The sequence below is a fragment of the Periplaneta americana genome, chromosome 5 (genome assembly GCF_040183065.1).
Source record: "Periplaneta americana isolate PAMFEO1 chromosome 5, P.americana_PAMFEO1_priV1, whole genome shotgun sequence".
In the NCBI taxonomy this organism is placed as follows: Eukaryota; Metazoa; Arthropoda; class Insecta; order Blattodea; family Blattidae; genus Periplaneta; species Periplaneta americana.
Window position 1 is genome coordinate 58362592 of NC_091121.1, and position 24195 is coordinate 58386786.

The 24195-nt window shown below is 35.7% G+C and overlaps 1 protein-coding gene across 2 annotated transcripts in view; it reads left to right on the top strand.

The window, feature by feature from the left end:
• The first annotated feature begins 2134 nt into the window (after window positions 1-2134).
• LOC138699672 (protein takeout-like) overlaps window positions 2135-24195 on the top strand; it is a 42460-nt gene continuing 20399 nt past the window's right edge. Inside the window, exon 1 of one of the 2 annotated variants that reach the window (XM_069825719.1) lies at window positions 2135-2207. In XM_069825719.1, coding sequence (XP_069681820.1) covers window positions 2147-2207 — 61 coding nt within the window. In that variant the 5' untranslated portion in view covers window positions 2135-2146. Of the gene's footprint in view, window positions 2208-20333; window positions 20554-24195 lie in introns of those variants that run through there. The other variant, XM_069825720.1, reaches the window with a different exon arrangement.

Here is a 24195-nt window from a genome sequence, read left to right on the forward strand (position 1 = left end):
CGATGATACTGGCGTAAAACACAAACAAATCACTTTACTAGGTATAGGAGGGAAGAAAAGTAGTTCGTCCATTTACGTAAACTAGGAAATATCGCGATTTTGAGTTCGATAATTTTCATTACGTTTTTGTTTAATCAAATTTAGTACTGTATTATGAATAAGTGTTTTTACTCACGAGCTGAGTTATCCATGCGAACGTATTCATTATACAGTGTATATTATACTGTCTACAGCACATTAGCGTACGATATAGAAAATGAAGTTAAATTGAAAAATAATCATAATATGGATATTTAAACACATTTTTAAAATGGTAGCCGTTCATTTCGATAAAGGCTTCAGTTCTTTTGTGCATATTATCGCACTATAGACTATTGCATCAAATTCTAATTGCCAGTTTCGTCCTTCGTAGTAGTAACTCATGTTGAAATAATTCTGTACCTACTCTATAAAAGAGTACCTTACGTACTGTAAATTCAATCTTCACTTCTGCCCGACCCGCACAGATAAAATTACTCAGACATGCTATCTACTGTCCGTCCAGGTGGTTGGTTATGCCTCAGGATCGTAGAAAGGGGAGAAATCACGTGACAGTTAATTACTTAACGAGGCCCTTTTATTTAAGTTAGCCTAACTTAAACAGTTGTATAATATTACGTAAACGTCCAATTCCTAACAGAAATTAATGTTTTCAGAAAAGAGCTAAAACAGCCCAGCTTTTACAGAGGTGCGTGCAGAAACTGGTGGGGGAAATCGGGATGCGACGTAGGCAAACGGACAGTATTGTGCGAAAATATGATTCAATATTGAAAGCTCTTTCCTCACTGGAAAACGCGAACATATTTCTGGAACGTACTATACTCACTAAATCAGTGCTGTTTACTATATGCTGCCTTGATTCTGTCTGGAGGACGGTTGAACTTCATTAGTAGAAGGGGTGAGAGTGAAGCACATTCAAAAACTCAGGTACAATAAAATTTGAAGTAAAAATAAAATAATGTCCCTGTATAATTCTGGATGACTGACAGATCTCGCTACATAGCAACCTCATGGCATTCCACCGCCTGAAGGCAGCTAAACTTTTATCTTTATCTTTTGTTATATGGTGTTTGTGAGACAAGTAGAAAGGTGTGAGTGTCTTTTCCTGTAACTCAAGAAGGTATATTTTGTTATATTGGACAGTAGTTTTACTTTTATTCCAATATTCACCTGACTAGCCCTACTTGGTAATGTACTTTACAGAATTCTAAAATTGCGCCTGAAGTGATATATATCGACTGCAACTTTGGCTGGATATCCGAAAACATCGAAATGTTGGAAACTATCGCAGTTGCACTCATGGAATCGATGGATATCATGTAACGAATAAAAATGAAATCAGTGCTGTCCGTGGAACTGCAGGTAAGCAAGAAGTGAGAAAAGTATAAGCAGTCCTTCAGAGAAATCGTAATTACGCCAATTTATTTACTGTTAGGCAAATCCTCAGTGGAGGAAAGCGGTTCCCACAAGAAGACATATTCTCTTGTTTAATTACGCACAGTAACCTAGTGCGATGTCCAGAGTTCGTTTTCCCTGTTACAGAACTTAGTTTCTGAAAATATTGATAAAAAGCTTCTGGCATATTGTGCTACATGCCTTCATTAACTTTAGAATCGCACTGGAAACTATATCATCAGTATGACATATAAATGTGTAATTTTTATGAAATTAATCATCTTATTTTTTTATTTAAAATAAAACTATTTTTTTAATAAATGACAATTTTTAACTCCTTCATCAATTTTGATATTACATATGTAGCACATATTTCAACGTTTTCAGTTACATATTTATATAAATATTTTTAGAATTTACTATTACGTAAAACTCCGGACTCTAAGCATGATTCACAACGCAAGACATAATTATGTTAAACTACTCAACAGATATAATAAATAACGACTAGTTAAACCTGTTCTAATGCCATACAATTCAATAATACATGGAATTCCATAAAGCTTGCATTAATATGAAATGCGAAACAATTTTCTTAATTCATTAAAAGCGATTTTAAAATCATAGCCTAGAGAATGACAAGGAATTCTTTCCCTATAAATGTAGACAGAGGCTGGGTGCTGGTGGCTGTTCTGTACAGTACTACACCACCATGAGGCTGATCCTGCTGGCTGTCACGCTGTACTTCGCCCAAGCGAAGGTTCCCCAACTACGTGAGTGTTACGTCACATCTCTTCAATCTTATGTTTTCTCCACAATTCTGAATTTTCCATTTCATCTCTAAGCGGGTATCTTCATTTCCAATATTAAAGTCATTTTTTACAATGCGTGCCGATTTTAAAAGCTCATATCTGAAAATCTGACTTCACTCCTTAGCTTCTTCTATCCTACTCTAATTGGAGTCAGACAGTAACTAACGTTTTGGGAGGATTTCTACAAACACATTCCACTTAAATGCAATATCATCTTTATCATCCAATTATCGACTACTAATTGTAGCCTAATATAGAATTGTTCCATATTTTTTTCTTTAACTTAACGAAACTTAATCATCAAGTTCTTGTATGCATTGAGACACAAATTGGTTGAAATTATGTAGTTTGTAAGTTGGACTGCGTTTCGATTAATAGGAGGTTTACTGTAGGTTGTTTCTTTCTGTTGGTTATTTAAAAACGATATACCAAATACTAGATCACTTAGGCTACTGTGTATAGAATTATTGTAGATAACGATATCGTACTTTGCCATCATGAGGCCGAGGATTCGTCATAGAATACCTGAAATTCAACTTAGGATTGAGAAAAATCTCGGGAAAAACCAAATCAGATAAGCAGACTAAGCGGGAATGGTACACACGCACGACCGCAGCTCCCGATTATCACGCAAACTCGTCTGCCATCTGAGCTACGCCGATACCTCATCGTGAAATAAGTACTTTTTTTTTCCTTACTGAATTTGTTCAAACAATATTTTAGCTTTCCTTTTAAAAAGACGTCCATGTACTTAATATACATTAATATAAATATACAAGACACTCAGAAAAAACTAAACATATATAGCCTAAAAAAACAATGCAAATCTTTAAAATGTGTTGATCTCATATTGCATTTAGGTAACCTAGTGCGGAACTATTTATGTAACTTTCACATTACAAGGAATCGTTTATATTTTTAGAAATATATTATAATGATTCTTTAAGACATCATAACTGAAAACACGAATAGGTCTATCTAACTTATAGGCCTAAACAAACCATTTACAAATGTACTGCACGTTAAAATATCTCAATGGCATTGAATATAATAAAAGTATTAAAATATTGATTTCAAATTATTTAGATGATTAATTTCTATCGAATTTAATAGGGAATTCTAATTCTAATATATTTATATTTATTATCCGTTAATTGAATTTACTCAATAAATGGAATATATTAGGCTATGTTTGTACATTTATTTTTTAAATGAACTAAAGTAGGTCTATTTCAAATTATCTTCCCTTTCACTACGAGCTATGACACATTAAAAAATAATGTTGAAATTAAATTATACTGATATTCAGAAAGTATGATCACTATGTATTGTATCGTTTATTAAAATATATTGCAGTTGGTATTTAATATCAGATGACAGAAAAATGAAACTCAAGAAAATATAACGCCACGAATTACGTATGCAATCTCAGTAACTGACTGAAGCACATGACATTATTTTGCAAAATGATACAAAAACACTTTCAGGGTATCCAAGTCATAAATATCTTCCCCATTCCACTCAACATCGGCCAGTATCGTTCTTTTCCTTTTCGACTTGAGTGTGAATGAACTCTGTAACATCTAAGGGTGGGAGATGAGAAGATTAGTGAGATAACGGGGGTTTGCACTGCGTCAATAAGGATATCTTGTGCGAAGTTTTACCGTCAGATGGTAGGAGCGTTCCATGCGGGGCAACATGTTGTAGGGCTATGTTTTTTCATATGCTACAGTTGTTACGTTTTCCCGCTTGTTGGTTTTCTGTGCGTGTCAAAATTATATTATTTACAGTTATTTCGTATAACCTAGTACACTTTAATATAATTCAGTATTTTCTTACCTCATAATTTAATTTAATTTACAATAAACAATAACGTAAACCTGTATAATATTGAGCGATTCCCCGAGATGGGTGGGGAAATCTGCAGTATGCAGAATATAGATACGAGTAAATTGAATGTTCATGAACCTAAACGAGAACTTTGAGAACAATATGCACAAATAAAAAAATAGGAAATATGTCGAAAGTGAATATTGCCCTCTTTAAGAACCGTACGCTAAAAACAGGATATGCAGCCACCAATGTGTGTTTTTTTATAGGGAAGAGACTATGGAGATTGAATTCCTTGTATTTTTTCTGTAGTTACAGGAAGATCAGATGCAGTTTTTAACAGGATGATATAATATGACCGCAATAGTATCACGATTAGTAGTGTGTTTTGTAGGTTAAGGACATGCAGTTTTGAATACTGTGTGGGATGATTTTGAAAATCTGAACTTAAAACATGGCTTTAATAATTAGGGTACCGTACATTAAAAACATTATTCACGAAATGGATTTCACTAGGGATCGTCCTGGATAATAAACATTCCAGTTTATCGAGAGTTTACTGTAGGCGTAAAATTCGGAGACTCCTACAACTACTGCATATAATCTAAGCTAACATAGCTCGTTGTCGAGGTTGCATAAGTTTTTATACATTTTTCTTTTTCCTCTTCCAAAATGAAACTATAGTCAACAATTCCTTACTTGAAGTAGTTACTTTTATTTAATAGCTAGCACTTTCGAAGCCCAATTTTATTACTTATATTTTTTAAGGTTTAACCCTTCTCCGGGCAACCAGGGTCCGTCGGGCCCTGGCACTACTATTTTTGCGAATAAAATTAAAACTATAATTTCTACCTACTTTAAATTTCATGACTTTGTTTATTTCTGTGTTTTTATAGTTAGTGAGAAGGAAAATATTGCAGCATTTTGCACAAATGTTCTAGAACACTTTTAATTATTTAAAGCCTTAACCGGGCATGCAGGGTCTACTGGACCATAGTATATTTTATTGGTTTTTCTCACTTCGTAACGAGGTTTCACTCTTTGAAATCATTCACTGATAATCTGACGGAAATGGAATCTTGGAAAAATTATTTCCGAGGCTCAACAACAATGACATTTAAAAAAAATGGAGCAATTATGCATTATAATAAATATAAATAAGTCAGTGTGAAGTTATGCTAGCCATAATACGGTGTAGTTTGTAATAGAAAGAGTGACAATCTGTCACCTTTACTTTATTTTCATATGGGAGTAATTATTATGGAAAAGCCGAAGAGAGTCAAAGAAACAAAGATACGGTCTTTAGATGTTACAGTATATTTGAATGCATCTTAGTTATGCTGTTATACTGAAGAATTGTAATTAGGTCAAATATTCTGACAGACCCAGCGTAAGTACTTATGTGAAGAATCCATTCAGGATTTGCTTAGAGAACCTGACCTAAGAAACTATGATTCTAGCTACGATCCAGACGATAACGCCGATAATAGCAAATCTGATCATCAGAGTGAAGCATCAGAAGTTAGTAATCATCATTTAGAGCCACCATATGACTCTGAAACCCCTCATGATGAGGATCTATCAATGAAAAAAGCAGTTATCACCAATGTGATCCACAAGTGGTTAGTGTCGACCATCTAGAACTAGGATATGGGGGGAAGCATTTGTTCAAACTGCTAATTTCCTTGGTAAAGACGGCACCATGTGGAACTCTCAGCCTTTTCCGATAGGCCGAGCTAGGGCTCATAATATTATCAAAGGGTCAATAAATAAAGTCACTCTTTCACCTGGGAAATATATTGATGCCTTCAATCTCTATACTGTTTCAGTTATAAGTAACATAGATAAATAATCAAAAGTCTGAGCGGCTGTGTTTAGAAAGAAATGTTGCACACCCATGGAAGTGTTGTAACGACACTGAATTGCGGCCATTTTTCGGTCTACTAGTAACTGCAGGACACCTCAAAGCAAATTGCACTAATTATGACATTCCATGGGGCAGCTTGTATGGTGTTCCAGTATTTAGAGCAACCATGGGTCTCAAGAGATTCAAATCTTTGCTAGCGTTTACTTGCTTTGATGACAAAACAACAAGATCCATTTGCCGTGAGAAGGATAAGTTTGCCCTGGTTATAGATGTCTGGGAAAATGTGAATTCGAATTTTAAAAAAATATTAGGCCTATATTACTTGTACTGACATAACGGTTGATGAGCAACTTATTACATTCCGTGGTAGATATCCTTTCAAGGAATACATGCCATCAAAACCTGACAAATATGGCATGAAGGTATGGTGGGCTTGTGACTCCAAAACCTTCTATCCTCTAAATGGTCTGATATACACCGGAAAAGAAAACTGTGTAAGGGTACACTCTGGAGTAGGTCGAAGGGTTGTAGAAACACTGCCTTATCAAAGAACAAACAGAAATGTAACTTGCGATAACTACTTTACTGACAAAGAACTCGCTGAGAATTTCCTCAGTAATGGTCTCACCTTAGTTGGAACAGTACACAAAAAATATGTATATTCATCTCTCCTGAGCTTCAGTCAAATAAAAGACGGCCAGAGTGTTCATCCATCTTCGGATTTACAAAATATGTAACATTGGTTTCAATGTACCAAAACCAAATATGGCAGTTGTTGTTCTTTCTGCAATGCACCACACACAAACCATTTCGGAAGAAGAAAAGAAACGACAAATTATTCTTCACTGTAATAGCACAAAAGGAGATAATGACACACTTGATCTTTAGTGAATGCCTATGCTGCAAGAGACGCACAAATCGCTGGACATTTGCATTTTTATTAATCTATTAGATGTATGTGGAATTACTCCATTTGTTGTGTGGATGAGCCTTCATCCTTCGTGGAATCTTGGAAAACAGAACAACAGGAGGTTGTTCCTTGTAGCTGTTGCTGAAAGTCTTATCCAACCTCAAATTGAAAGAAGGCCTAGAGGAGGACTTCAGAAAAAACTGTAATGACCATTGCTCCTTTCATGTCAAGAGCTAGTAGGCCTCTCCATCAACTGCGCCTCAACTACAGGAGAGCACTAAAAGGTGTCATATGTACCAGTATGAAAAGAGTCGAAACAAAACAAAGCTGTGACAATTGTGGCCAATCTGTGTGTAATGGCACAGTGAAGTGACCCGTGTGTGTAAAAACTGTAAGAATGATGATGAGTGATGACATGTGAGAGTGATGACGTGTGAGTGCGTGAGAGTAATGATGTGTAAGTGTGAGAGTAATGATGTGAGAGTGTGAGAGATAACGTGTGAGTGTGTGAGAGTGATGACGTGTAAGTGTTAGATTGATGATGTGAGTCTGTGAGTGATAACGTGTGAGCATGTGAGACTGATGATGTGTGAGAGTGATGGCTGTGAGTGTGTGAGAGTAATGATGTGTGGGAGTGTGTGTGCTAGAAATGAGAAAATCTATAATTTGTGTAAATGTGTGTGAGTTTTACGACGAAAGTAAAAAAAAAATTGTAGATCATACACTAAACATGTTTCTTTTATTGCATGAAAAACCTACTAAAATTATATCATTTATGTATACTATCATGGATACTTTGGTCACTATAATAGTATTATTATTAAAGAAGATTAATATTGTATAATATTGTATACAATAAAATGATTTTCATCTGTCAATATATTAAAAAGGCATGTGGGTCCGACGGACCCTCCTTGCCCATCAACGTTACAAAAGTAAGCGTTAAAGCATATATTCAGAATATTTCGGGACCTGATTGAAGACAAAAAGCTTTCCCTGGTTTTTACATATAGGAACATAACACAAATTTGCCATTTTTAGTTGTTTTTAAGAGTATCTAATATACTAATACACTACGTATATCCTCAATGTTTATATACCGAAAAACAAATGCACACGCAAAGCGCATCCCTCATAGTACACGTGCGCTATCTGTTGGTGCTAGTTCAGGATATCCTTATAAGTAAGGTACATCTACACTTACTACAGACATTAAGTCTGTAAGGGGGTAGATACACCTTTAGTGGTCAAAAAATAGCAAATTTCAGTTTATTTTTTTGTTAAAGTATGAACTTTTAGCTTTATATCAGTGAAAGAATTTCTTAGATATCTGCAATATATCCCGAGATATGCCCATAAATGTATGTTGATGTCATCCGCCCTGTCCCTTTAAATTGTAACTTGCCACACCCACCAAATGTCTCACTGAAAATGTTGAGTTAATTTTGCTGTATTTGAATTTAGCGCTGTAAATCTTTTTCCTTGGCGCTGTATGCTGAATTGTTCATACATTCTGAGGAACAGGAAGTTATGTACGACACTGTTTTCTTCTTTGCTTGGTTATCCGTGCGTTTTTTTTTAAAGCAAGACGTAAAGCGCTGCAGCAAGACCGTTCTTTTATTACATTTGCTTCACCGTTGCTGCAGCAGCGCTGTAGCAAGCGTGCAGCAAATCAAAACTTCGCTTTACGAGTTTGCTGCACGATCCATCATGGCGGAATGTGTGTTTCGGTCTTTTGCAACGTTTATTATTGTCAAAATCGTCTAGTAATAATAATCCAATGTCATTATCATAGAAGTCGAAATTATTTAACATGTTTGGTTCTTTTAGGGTTAAATTTATTACGGCAGAAATAGAAGCCAATATTAATTGTCCACCATTTTGCAGTCATTTGACCTACTTACGTTTTTTTTCGACCCTCATTTTGCTGCAGCAAAGGCATGAAGCGCTTTACTGAAGCGCTTAAAAAAAAAACGCACGGTATCTCACTCGTGTTTGTTTTGAAATAGAGGCTTGTAGTGTATACACGTGTCTTGTAAATACGTGTTTTCAGATGTTTTTATTTAATTTTATTAGATAAACAGTAAGATAATGGGTAAACGTAAAGCAGTGTATAAAACTAAGACCCGAAAATTTCGTGGCAATAAGTATGTAAGTGCTAAAAGTGGAAATGAACAACCACGTGGTGAATCTAACCCACCTAGTGCTTCAGCTAAGAAGTTGTGTGATGACTGTGATGTTAACAGCAGTGTATATAATGATGTAAATTTCTTATTTAATGTAAATATTATGTTCAAAGAACTAGAGAGGTGCCTGCGTTGTGTCTGTGGTTTCAGTGTAAATATTAATGTACATAATATAGTAGGTCTAGGTTGTAAGGTTAGAATAGTTTGTAAAATGTGTGGTGTTATAGGGTCGTTTGACAACTGTTACAAATTAGGACAAAATAATAATGTATATAGTGTAAATAGAAGAATTATATATGCAATGAGGTGCATTGGTCAGGGCTTAGCAAGCATAAAGGTGTTCTGTGCACTTATGAATTTGTCACCGCCTGTTGAAAAGACTACATATAATATGATCAATCAGAGAATTCTGGATGCAACAAGTGCAGTGGCTAATGAATCTATAAGTATGGCAGCAGAGGAAGAAGCTAGACTAACCAACAGTGGAGATGTTTCTATGAGTTGCGATGGTACATGGCTTACCAGAGGCCACAGTTCACAACATGGTGTATTTACTGTAATTGGAACCACTTGTGGGAAAGTTTTAGACACTCATGTTCTCTCGCTGCACTGTAAAGCTTGTGAGGTGTGGAAGAATAAAACGGATACTATAGAGTATTTAGAATGGTGGGAGACACATGAAAATGACTGCAGCATAAACCATGATGTCAGTCCAGGCTGCATGGAAGTAGAAGGCATGAAAAAGATTTTTTCTCGTAGTGTTGAAAAACACAAGCTGAGATACATAAACTACATCGGTGATGGGGACACAAAGAGTTACAAAGCTGTATCAGATGGCCAACCTTATGGACCAGAAGTGCAAATCATTAAAAAGGAGTGTGTTGGTCATGTGCAGAAGAGTATGAGAACAAACCTCAAGAAATTGAAGGACTCAATGAAAGGGAAAAATTGAGTGATGGTAAAACATTCGGTGGCAGAAACAGACTGACTGATACAGTGATCAACACACTCACTGTATATTATGGTAATGCAATTAGAGCTAATTGTGGATCAATAGACAATATGAGAACTGCAATTTGGGTATCTGGTATCATAAGATGTCATCTGATCACAATCCAGTTCACAATTTCTGTCCAAAAGGCCTGGAATCTTGGTGTCCTTACCAACGAGCAGTGGAAGAAGAAACTGTGGACAGCTACAAACACAAGAATAATCTTGCTCCAGCCATCATGGAGTCAATAAAGCCAGTGTTCAAAAATCTCGTGTCCACTGACTTACTCAAGAGGTGTATTGGTGGTTATACACAAAATAACGAGTCGCTCCAAAATATGCAAAAATATGTCCTAAAGTAGGCTTTGCTGGTCATAAAATAGTGAAAGTGGCTGTAAATGATGCAGTAATTACTTTCAATAACGGTATGAAGGCCAGATTAAAAGTAATGAAATTGTTAGTTCTAGTTATTGGCAAAGTACTGCCTACAAGCATTGGAGGAGCAGGACACAACTCGGATACAATCTGCAAATAAAATGGCTCTACAAGCTACAAAAGAAGCCAGGAAGTGCAGGAAGAGACTAAGATTAGAAATAGAAGCCAAAGTTAGCGATAAGGAGAGAGTAGTGTACGCAGCAGGATAATTTTGAAGAACTTCACAGCTTTCCACCTATTGGTAAGTTTGTCGCTCGTTTCCCGTAACTTTAATTTTTTGAGACTGTTTTCTTCATAACTTCTACAGTTTTAAAGATATCTGCATGGAACTTTGCATGCTTGTTCAGTGTGTTTAGATCTAGAAGGCGTAGTAAAATCTTTGCAGTTGCTTTTATATCTTATTTTTTGGAAAAAAATATGCATTGCTAAAATTTGAATTTTTTGTTCTACTGTATGTATCCCAAGAAAAAAAATATTTTCCGTAAAGATAAATAATTCATTTTACTACAGCTTCTTCTTGTGGTTATGGCTATTAAGAACAATTTAAAACAAGAAACATGTGAAAATTCTTATATTTAAGGTATTTATCATGAAAATACTGTTTCATAGCCTAGCGATCAGAGCATTTTTTAAAGAATAATTACTATAATAAATGACATTTATTTTCAAAATTTCAAAATGCTGTAAGATAGTAGATATAATGGACAACAACCATAAAAAATTTCAATTCATTAGAGCATAAGGTTACCTGGTGGCAGAATTTTTAAGATCACTAATATTTTACTAGTCAAAGGTGTATCTACCCCCTTAAGTAAATAAAGGAAAGCACATTGAGGTTATCAACATGTTGGCACGCAATGATTTAGAATTACGTAATAATTTATAGTCTTCAATTTCATTTCGTGGTTCCTCTCCTGTTATACAAAATGAGTTAGTGCTATCTCTGAATTAATCACTCTTGAAATAAAAACATAAATTTCAAAAACTACTTTTGTGGCTTTCACCCCTGACGACACGTCAGACATCACTATAAAACGTCAAATGTATTCGTTTCTTAGGTATGTCACAACTGACGGTAATGTTGAAGGACGGTTTTTATACTTCACAAATGTGAGCGAAGATCGTTCTGACATCTCCCTCTTTAATCATATCGTTGAGATGTTAGTCTACAAGCAAAAACTCGTGACCAGTACAAAATTGCCTTATTTGTCCATTCATTCTTATGCACATAAATTAAATCTAGTGCTGTCACAACATTTTTTTTGTAAATCTACTAAAAGAAATTAGGCTTTACTCACGCATCTTAAGAAAAGATTTCCACCTCTCGCACCAACTCGTTGGCAATACCTAACTCGACTAGCTGAAACCCATCATCAACACAAAGAAGGAATTAGAAGAAATCTTGTCGTTCCTATTAGGGGAGTTATGGTCTGTCCAAAACAACTTCCGACCTGACAAATGGCGCCTTTAGCATGTTACCATGGCAACCATTCAAATCAACCAATCACAAGAGACGCGTAACCATGGTAAAGGGAAGGTGTTGCCTTGTCTATGTTTACAAGTTGCACGTGAATACCAGGGCCTAATGGTGAATACAGTGGCCGGAATGACTGAGTTGGCTGGTTAACGCGTGCTTTGTGTGAATTAAAAATATTATTTAGTTGTATTATTGTTTTAGTGTATCGATAATTATTGCGTTTAAAATATATTACACTATTATCTTCGTTGTCATTGGCGGAGTGTGTATTTTCTAGTTTCTGCTAGAGTTTTCAAATAGATGACTTGTACAATGTCGGAAGGAAGGAAAGGCAGGCGGAGAATAAAGAATATTGGACAAGGTGTCCCGTTAAAGAGTCAAGCGCGAGAGATGGTGTGTTATGTAAGAGAGTATTTTGACAGGAGAAAAGATAATGGCGGGCCTCTTTTACCTTTGGCGCAAGTCGTAATGAGAACTGTTGCTTGTGTTAAAATTAATAAGAGCACTGTTGCCGATATTTAAAAAGAAAAAGACCGTGCAGATTTTTAATTATACATATTTTTACACTTTACAATTTTTTCAACGCCTTTCTAACAATATTACAATGAAGAATACCGACACTCATAAAAGTAGAGAGATTATCAGTAGCCAAGCGAGTAGAGCAACAAGTCAATATTACTAAATTCAATATTTTGAAATTAAAGGACGAGGAAGCTAAGCAAAATTATCAGGTCGAAATTTCCAATAGGTTTGCCACTTTAGAAAGTTCCGACGAAGTTGAGAAAGAATTAGATGTTAATAGCGTATGGGAAAATATCAGAGGTAGTATCAAAATTGCAGCTGAGCAGAGCATAGGTTATTATGAAACTAAGAAAAAGAAACCGTGGTTTGATGAAGATTGTTGCATGGTAGTAGAAAGAAGCAAAGAGACAAAATTGAAATTCTTACAGGATCCAATTGAGGAGAAGAGAGATAATTATTTCAATGAAAGACGGGAAGCAAGTCGTACACTTAGGAATAAAAAGAGAGATTACTTGAAGGAAAAACTGAATGAGGTAGAAACAAATAGTAAGAATAAAAACATTCGACATTTATATAAGGGTATAAAGGAATTTAAGAACGGATATCAGCCAAGGGTAAACGTGATTAAGGATGAGAATGGTGACTTGCTTGCAGACTCTCCATCAATCCTAAACAGATGGAAAAACTATTTTGCGCAACTACTAAATGTACATAGGCCAAATAGAAATCATCGGGACGAAATTGAAATACAAACTGCTGAGCCATTTATACCCGAACCCACACTTTCTGAAGTCGAAATTCCGATAGAAAATCTGAAAAAGTACAAGTCTCCAGGTATCGATCAAATTCCAGCACAATTAATACAAGAGAGTGGAAGTGCATTATATAGCGAAATTTATAAACTTGTACTTGCTATTTCGGAAAAGGAAATTGTACCAGAACAATGGAAGGTGTCCATAATTGTACCTATTTTTAAAAAGGGGGACAAAATCAAATGTGGTAACCTTCGAGGAATATCACTTTTGTTGACGTCGTACAAAATTTTGTCCAATATTCTTTTGAGAAGATTAACTCCGCACGTAGATGAAATTATTGGGGATCATCAGTGCGGTTTTCGGCGTAATAGATCGACTATTGATCAGATTTTTTGTATTCGACGGATAATGGAGAAAAAATGGGAGTATAAGGGTACAGTACATCAGTTATTCATAGATTTCAAAAAGGCATATGACTCGGTTAAGAGGGATGTATTATATGATATTCTTATTGAATTTGGTATTCCCAAGAAACTAGTTCGATTAATTAAAATGTGTCTCAGTGAAACATACAGCAGAGTCCGTATAAGTCAGTTTCTATCTGATCCTTTTCCAATTCACTGCGGGCTAAAGCAGGGAGATGCACTATCACCTTTACTTTTTAACTTCGCTCTAGAATATGCCATTAGGAAAGTTCAGAATAACAGGCAGGGTTTGGAATTCAACGGGTTACATCAGCTTCTTGTCTATGCAGATGACGTGAATATGTTAGGAGAAAATACACAAACGATTAGGGAAAACACGGAAATTTTACTTCAAGCAAGTAAAGCGATCGGTTTGGAAGTAAATCCCGAAAAGACAAAGTATATGATTATGTCTCGTGACCAGAATATTGTACGAAATGGAAATATAAAAATTGGAGATTTATCCTTCGAAGAGGTGGAAAAATTCAAATATCTTGGAGCAACAGTAACAAATATAAATGACACTCGGGAGGAAATTAAACGCAGAATAAATATGGGAAATGCGTGTTATTATTCGGTTGAGAAGCTCTTATCATCCAGTCTGCTGTCCAAAAGTCTGAAAGTTAGAATTTATAAAACAGTTATACGAGTATTACCGGTTCTTCTGTATGGTTGTGAAACTTGGACTCTCACTCTGAGAGAGGAACATAGGTTAAGGATGTTTGAGAATAAGGTGCTTAGGAAAATATTTGGGGCTAAGCGGGATGAAGTTACAGGAGAATGGAGAAAGTTACACAACACAGAACTGCACGCATTGTATTCTTCACCTGACATAATTAGGAACTTAAAATCCAGACGTTTGAGATGGGCAGGGCATGTAGCACGTATGGGCGAATCCAGAAATGCATATAGAGTGTTAGTTGGGAGACCGGAGGGAAAAAGACCTTTAGGGAGACCGAGACGTAGATGGGAGGATAATATTAAAATGGATTTGAGGAAGGTGGGGTATGATGATAGAGACTGGATTAATCTTGCACAGAATAGGGACCGATGGCGGGCTTATGTGAGGGCGGCAATGAACCTTCGGGTTCCTTAAAAGCCATTTGTAAGTAAGTAAGTAATGGGTTTTCTTTTGTAAAAGTTACTTTCATAAAAGATCTTTTATTAAACGTAAGTGCAGCTTGTTATCTTTGATAAAAGATTACTATACCTTGAAACAAATATGGCGGAACGCAAATATAACTAGATTGTTGCTACCACAAAAATTCTGATATCGGAGTATGAAGCAAATGAAATGTAAATAAATAATTTTTATAATATATTAATATTATTAGGGCGAATCCGGAAATGCATATAGAGTGTTAGTTGGGAGGCCGGAGGAAAAAAGATCTTTGGGGAGGCCGAGACGTAGATAGGAGGATAATATTAAAATGGATTTGAGGAAAGTGGGATATGATGATAGAGACTGGATTAATCTTGCACAGGATAGGGACCGATGGCGGGGTTATGTAGGGCGGCAATGAACCTGCGGGTTCGTTAAAAGCCATTTGTAAGTAAGTATTATTATTATTATTATTATTATTATTATTATTATTATTATTATTATTATTATTATTATTATTATTACTATAGGCTAATAAAAATAATAATGTACACAAATTTTAATGCCTAGTGTCCAACAAATTGGTTAGAAATGTATGTGTTCATGTCAGCCAGAGTCCGTGGATATCCAGAGTACCGCAATTGTTTGAGCCGGCAAATGCCGACAAATCCGCCATTGTTAGTCCAGCGCGCGCTATGCAGTATACAGTTGTATGGGGAAAGAATGTAATTTAAATGCGAAAAAATGCAGTGCTGCTGTGTTCAGAACTGTTCACAGAGAAATGAAAAAAGCGCACATTTGTTTTCTCTGTGACAAGGAGAAAGAAATAAGGAAAAAGGAAAGAAGTGACTATAAATATAAAAAGGAACGATCCGCTACCTAAGCGAGCATACATTGTGAGATTAATGAATGACTGTATTTTTATATTTATTTTTTCAAAATTTGGGCCCCAAAATATTTTTATAAAAATAATCTAGAATTTAAGTTGCTTCAGCAATGATATTTCTACACGAAACAAATGAAAATCACGTACCAATTAGGATCGGTGTCAAATTTTTACCATATTCTCCCTTTCAAGTCAAGAATTTCTGAATTTAATCCCATTTGCTATTTGCAAGAATAACATAATATATTTGTGAAGTTCTGAATTCATTCTTGAGACAAGATTGTATTGTTTGCCTCGACTGGAAAATACAAAGACCGTAGAAACTAGAAACCCTATTAAGGTTAGACTGATGTGAAATTTCAATTTTCTAAACTATTCTAGGTAGATCTATGAAATTTTGTACTTTTTTTATTTTAAATTTTAAATTGTGTAAATTAAGGTTTTCAAAAATTACTACATTTTGTCCAGAATTTTTGTCTAGATACGTGTCAGATCTTCAGAAACAAAACTTACTATACAATTTTCCTTTTTATTTTACTAAAAAAATAATTAAAAATATTTGACGCACTGAAGTGTGAAAAACAGAAAAAAAATAAACTCTAGCGTAAAACAATTAGTATTAAAAATATCTCTTATTCATATTCTGGCTTATAGGCCTATATATATATATATATATATATATATATACAGGGTGTATCAAAAATACATGTACAAACTTCAGGCATGGGTTCCTTACACCAAAAGAAGGAAAAAAGTTCATATGAACATATGTCCCATAATCCTTTGTTTCCCCGTTATTCATTTATTACTAAAAGTTTGCGTCCAACGGCCTTCGAGGTCCAACCTCAAAACTTCATTTCTTTATGCTCTCATTCATAGAAGGCTGTGACTCGTTGTATCAGAAATGGATTGCAGATGGCGAAGTGTTGCCATGGAGACTTGTTTACATGTGTCATTTGTCATTAGTCTGTCTTCAACGTTGCAATTGTGAACGTGGAGTTAACGTATTTCGTTCAACCATGGCAGGACGATATTCATTTCGTGAGCAGGCTGACATCATTTTTATGTATGGTCGCGCGAATGGTAATGGACGCGAGGCTGTACGGCTGTATCAGATGGCGTTTCCAGACCAAAGACAACCGAATCATCAAACCTTTGTTGCTGTGTAACGTTGCGTTGCTGAGACAGGAACCGTTGCACCACAGACTGGTGATCGAGGAAGACCAAGAGTTGTTCGTACGCCGAACCTCGAAGAAGACATTTTACACTGTGTCGAAGACGATCCAGGTATCAGTACAAGACAATTGGCTGTGGCAACTGGTACATCACACAGTACAGCATGGAGGGTACTTCACGAGCAGCTCTTGTATCCGCAACGTGTGCAGGGCCTTTCGCCTGCCGATTATCCACCACGGGAGAACTTTTGCCGATGGTTTGTAGCAAAAATACCCAATCCATTGTTTGTCTCATCAGTTTTGTTTACAGACGAGGCAACGTTTGGGAGAGATGGAATTACCAATTTCCACAATGAACACGTATGGGCAGATCGTAATCCTCGTGCTGTATTTCAGGCTAGACATCAGCAACAATTTAGGATTAATGTGTGGGCTGGAATTGTAGGTGACTGTCTGGTAGGTCCATACGTTCTACCAGCACGTCTTACAGGTGCTATCTACAGGGACTTTATCCAAAACACTCTTCCAGAATTACTGCACGAAGATGTGCCTCTGAACATAAGACAAAACATGTGGTTCATGCATGATGGGGCTCCAGCACATTTTAGTCGCCTTGTTCGAGATACACTGACTGGTGTCTACCATGACAGATGGATAGGCAGAGGAGGACCAGTTCAATGGCCAGCACGTTCTCCCGACCTCAATCCTTTGGATTTTTATCTTTTGGGGCACCTTAAACAATTGGTTTATGGAGCAGACATCCTGGATCATGAAACTCTTCATCGACGTGTCATGGAAGCTTGCGAAACCATTCGACATCATTCCGGAGTATTTGAAAGGGTACGACAGTCCATGATTCGACGAGTGCATGCATGTCTAGAAGCAAGAGGAGGACATTTCAAGCATTGGTTATGAGTTTTGTGTGTTGCATTTTATGAGTGTACCAATGTGTTGAACAGTTCCTAACGGGGAAACAAAGGATTATGGGACATATGTTCATATGAACTTTTTTCCTTCTTTTGGTGTAAGGAACCCATGCCTGAAGTTTGTACACGTATTTTTGATACACTTTGTATATATATATATATATATATATATATATATATATATATATATGTATATATATATAATCAGGCAGTACATCTCACTTGACGATATGTGTCAGAGGAAGAACAATTGTTTGTATGCATCTGAAGTCTGATTAGTGGAATATGTAGCTAATCGGCGAAGTATGCATTGGAGGGAGAAAGGAACTGGCCACCTTACCCCATTATCTCCTGGCCTAGTTGTCTCATGAGTGATGCCTTTTTGGTGTTACTTATGAGGTTCAAACCTGTCTTCGGACAGTTGACTAAACAACAACAAAAAATATGAGTGTTGGGTATAATCCTGATGGTAAATTTTGTTAAAAACATATTCAAAAACATTTACAAAAAATCATGCATGTAGTCAAAATCTGTACAAAGAGTAGCATTTATAGCAATGCAAATTTACAGAAAATTAAAGTGGAGAAAATTGACTTCAAAGTTTGGGCTGATAATAATGAATCAGGTCTCCGTCTTTTTTATTTTCTAGGCATTTTGAAACTTAGCCTATAGACCTAGCATATTATATGCAGAACTTGCCCTTATATACACTACCATTGTGCACACCTAACCTACACTAGTAAATAAAGATGACGACTGAAAAAAAAAATCTATGTAAACTTATGAAAACGCTATACTAGATAAATATTATTTACAAATCACTATCACTATAGAATGTAGACGGTATTATAACACTAATAATAAAACTGTTAGAAACTTGCAAATATTTCTTGTATCACAAACAAAACCCAAGCATGGAAAACACGTTGTTACGGCTATTAGCCAACGAGTTAGAAAGAGAAGAATCTCTCTCTTTCTAACTCGTTGCTATTAGCAACAAGTGCAATTTTCCTTTAGACAAGAGTTGTGCTCTCCTTTGTATCTATCTACCCTTTGTAACTGAATATCTTTCAAAGGAAAGCAGCCTTTGAAGTAGGCCTAACATCTGTTGGATTCTACAGTATGAAGAAATATTTCGAGAAGTCGAGAAGATCAATCGGAAATCTAATATAATAAATAATGTATGAAATGCAGCGTAATTTCCAAAATGGTCGCAGAATTCAGAGTGGAGGGCGTGGACGGAGCATTTAAATTAACAGTCAGAGCCCTCAGCCTTGCAAAAATGTGACTCTAAACAGCTGACAGACCGGTCGTATGGCCATGAAAAGGATATCTTTAGACCACAAACAAATTTTTAAAGATAAAAACAAAGAAACGATTTTTTTTTACCAAATCTCACATCAGTGTATCCTTGGGGACAATATACCGGTACTGAAATTACTAACTTCCATATTTTTAAAGCTAAATTCACAAAATGTTTATCACTAGTACATCTGGTTAATAATAACACGTGTACAAAATTTTGTCCGTCTATGGTAAGTGGTTTGCATTTTATTAATGCCTTAATAAAATATTGTATTGCTTTATATAAAAAGTCCCTTGCGCCACAATTTACATTATTTTTAATTGATATTCACTTATATGATTCTTTATATACATTGGAACAAACATTACTATTGGAATTTTCTGTACAGTGAATGGGTAAATTAGTAGGAATTTTTATGGCTATTAATTTTATTTTTTATTTTATAATAAAAAATTCTAGTAACTTACTGATTAATGTTACAGCAAAACCCTATAGTAAGCTTTGATTCCATGTATGTAAGGATCCATATAAGTGAATGTCAATAATGTCAATTGTAATGCAAGCGACTTTTTATATAAAGCGGTTCAATATTTCAATAAAATATTAATGAAATGCAAATCACTTATCATAGGCGGATGAAATTTTATATATTTGTTACAATTAAGCAGATATACCAGTGATCAGAACTTGGTGAATCTAGCTTCGTAAGTGTGGTAGTTATTGATTCCGCTATTGTAAACTCTTAAAACTAATTTCAGTATAGTGTCCCCTTATATGCGGAAACTGGAGAGTTTGCACGAGGAATGCAGTTGGAAATGTTTAGATTATTGTTATTTTATTTGCAACATTGTTGTTTTCATTTGTTTCTTGTAATTTATTAAGTTCATGTTGTTGTAATACCTATAACTGTGATGTTTATGAAGGAGTGTATTGAACTCTTAAATGCGTATTTATGCTATAATAATTATTAAATGGAGTTTTTATACATTGGTATGTTGACTGACAATAATGTTCTAAACTGTAAGAAGATCCTTTAGAAGTTTTCGCCCTTCAAATTAAAAATATCTGAGTTTTACTTTAAATATTCCTATCCCACGCGTGTTGGAAAGGAATAACAATGGCGGCCGACTGGGTGATTGCGCTACTCTGGTATATCCACGGACTCTGATGTCAGCCGTTCATTACTGCACTCTATCGGCAGCGCGCTCGCTTACACGAAAGATGGGCAACATGACAACACTGCTCCCCCTTCTCTATAAGCTGTTAAGTCGGAAGTAGTTTTGGTCAAGGTATAGGCCTAAAATGACATACTATGTGTTTTGTGAAAACACTATAACCTGAGTTTGAATTTACAGCTCTATAGTGCACAGAATCTGGAAACAGTGGTTACGTCCAAGTTTTAGCAAGCAAAGGCGCTTTTTGGTGAAGCAGGTGCAACTAAAGGAAAAAACTGCAAGACAATATAATATTGTTAAGGTAAGTTATGTATTTTTTGTCCTTTTAAGCTTCAGATATTAGCGAAATAATGGTCATGACTGAAAACATGAATATTTCCCTCTATAAAAAGCAATACAATATCCAAATTCATAAAGAGGTTAGGTCGTACTAACACAACTTCTTATTCTTTTCCATTCCGGGTAAAATGACATACCACCTACTTGCCTAAAATGACATACTATATCATTTTACCCAAGTGCATGTTTCTGACTGGAAATGAGAAGCCATATATTATGGGCGATAGCGATTTGCAAAATTGGTGTCAAATTTGTTTACAATGGCTGATTAGTGATTACTTCTGTGAAATTATGTAATATATAGCGGGATCTGTCTCATTGCTCGACTGAATTTTTCGTAAAGCTAACTGATTTTAAAATAGGTGAGATGGGGATTTCTTTAAAATATATAAAACCCTAAAGTTTCTAAAATAAATATATTTTCAACATTTATATGCACTGAATTTTGTTACTCTGATTTAGCCTCTTATCAATGAGCTAGGCTTGGCCAGTCTGAAGTTTACTTGCACCTACTTCACCAAAAAGCGCTTTTGTGGAAAACATTGTAAGATGAGTTTGGATTTACAGCTCTATAGTGCAGAGAAGTTGGCAACAGTGATCACACGTCATGTTAGCCTTCCCTCGTCACTGCACCCACCGACTCCAGCCACTTGATGTCTCTTTCTTCGGGCCTTTGAAAACAAAACATATGATCAGGCCGTTACAAAGTGGCTGAGGAACCATCCTGGATGGGTGATAACACAGTTTCAAATTGCGGACTTATTTTCTGAAGTCTATGGAAAAGCTGCAACCAACACCAATGCATTGGGTGGATTTTCTTCAACAAGAATTTGTCCACTCAATTTGGACATATTTCCTGATCACTTATTTAGTCCTGCAGCCCCCACAGACAGACTTCTAACGAATGCAGTCCCTACAGACGGGCCAAAGGGTGCAACACAGAAGAGCAGTTCAACAACAAGGAATGCAAAAGGACGTATGATAGAGCCATCACCCGCAACTGTTCCAGCAGCGGAAACGTCACAAACGAGGCCTTCACCTCATGTGACATAGCAAGAGATCTCCCCTATTCCCTCTGGCACTAGATCTGTGGCGAAAAGAAAGAGAACACATGAACGGTCCCAAATCGAGCATCTTTTTTAATGACCAATTAAAATTAAACGAAGCTGAAAGAAGTGCTGTAGAAGAAAGATGTTCAGCAAACAGAGGATAAACACAGCTTTAGTTTGATCTAAGCAATGGGGACCAAGATGAAGAGAGTGACTTCGATGGTGATGTTGAGAACGAAGCACCTTGTCTGTACTGCAATGAATTTTACAGCCAATATAAACCGGAAGAAACATGGCTACAATGCAAGAAATGTTTCTCATGGGAACACAATGAATGTGCAAGTGTATCTAAAGGAATTTTTTTTTTTTTTTTGAACTATGTAAAAATTAACTTAAGTGTGTCATTTTACCCTAGTAACTTGGGTAAAATGACATAGTTTGTCTATTTTCAAATATACCTTTCAGTTAAAGATTGTCCGTATTTTTCACTTTGTTGATCTTAATATATGTGTTAATGTCGTAGTATCAGTTATATATAAATGACAAAAACAAATTTGGTAAGAATGTATATTTTTTTCAAGATTTCCTTAAGGTATGTCATTTTAGGCCTAATTCCCCTATTCCAAATTCAAATGAATCGGATACGGAAACATTTTCTTCTTTAAACAGTCTTCCTTTGCTTTTAAGCGACTACGATTTCACTTTCAAGTTGGATTTTTTTCTTCCCCTCATTCTGATGCTCCCTTCAAAATTCTTCAGACTAAAACATGTGACATTGCATTTTGTAGTACATAAAAATCACATGCAACACTTGAGGGAAAATTTTGATTATATGCGGAATAAATGGAAGGTACCTCTTCTTCTAACTGCTCATCACGTACCAAAAGATTTAATTAACTAACTGCATGGTAAGGGAAGAACGAAAATGCTCATACAGACGGGCATATATTGAGACCACTGATACAGTATGCCAGAATGTCTCCGAAAGTTTTTCTGACGACCCGAAACTTTACTTTTTTAGTCTTCTCGCTGCAAAATATGTTTCTGAATATAAAACATAAATCCCCGAAAGCTCTTGCATGCCTAAGAGAAAATTATGGATTTTTTTTTACTGTGCAGCTTTGACAAGTGAACTTGTAGTAAGTTATTCAGATACAGATGTTGGCAGACAGTGTACATGTATTACATTAGTGCATGCACACTTTACATCTGACCCCTGTTTTCCCTTAGACATCCAAGCTTTGTGCGTTACTCCCAACCATAACGCTACCAGTGCAGCTAGGGAACCATCACTTTCCGCTTTAAAAAGACTTTAAAAAAATATGAGAAACTCCCAGAACCAGACTAGATACTAATCTCTGGCTTTAATGAACATTGAGAAATCCCTGCTCGTCAAATTACAGTCCACACTGAGCTTTCAGGATGATGGTATTGACATATTAGCATTGAAAAATTGAAGAATTTATCTGCAATTAAGACTGTTACGAGAATATAACTTTTACTAATTCAACATATTATGGTTCATAATTTTTGTAAAATTATATTCTTAAATCTAATTAATTTTTAGAATAGTTATTACTAACACTCTTGGGTTGGTACCCCTTTCGGAAGCCACGCTACGCCACTGTCATAAACCAAAGATTTATGAGGAGATCTTTCCATTAATTTTTTTTTTGTCTTGGTCCGAGAACTGGCCCCAGAATTTGTACAAGTACTGAATTTGTTACACGCTACATAGGGTCTACCTATTACAGGCCTAAAAGTATAATTCGGCCTATAATACGTGTACAGGATATAGGCCTAACAGAAGTACTTGTATTACAGCCCTATTATACCTTTAGTTAACCACCGGCATAGCTAAGTCAGCTAAGGAGATTCCCTGCAGACCCGGAGTTGTGCTCGATCGCGGGTTCCATTCCCGCTTGGCCTAAATATCTGCTTGGGTTTTTTCCGAGGTTTTTCTAAATCGGAAGGCAAATGTCAAGTAATCTATGGCGAATCCTAGGCCTCACCTCTCCAAACATATTCTTGCTATCACCAGCGCATCGACGCTAAATAACCTGGTACTTGATACTGTGTCGTTAAATACTCAATCAAAGAAAACATTATTCAAATTAAAGTAATTTATGATTTTAAAGTGTATGTAATAAATGAAAATATATATTGCGAATAAAGCAACAAAAAGAAAGTAATATAACAGTCTAGTATATACAGTCACGAAGCTTGGGATGATTTTTTGCATTCCTCGCGATAGTTGCTAGTCGCTTGGAGCGCTGTGTGTACAAGGAACAATAGACTGTGTCACTGCCATCGTAATCTAATACAGGCCGTAAGGCAGACCATGTGACTCGCTTAACCGGATCACGAAGGGCGGCGTTTCAACCATATAAATTAATTGGAATTCATAAAAAGTAACATATATTTCTCTAAAATGTAGTGTAATTTCATTAATAAAATTTAAAACAATGGTTAGGAGACACTTCAGACATAAATCCTTGCGAGTTAAGGTGTAATATTATTTTTGGTGTGAAAATTACGTTGTTCGTATGTGTAAT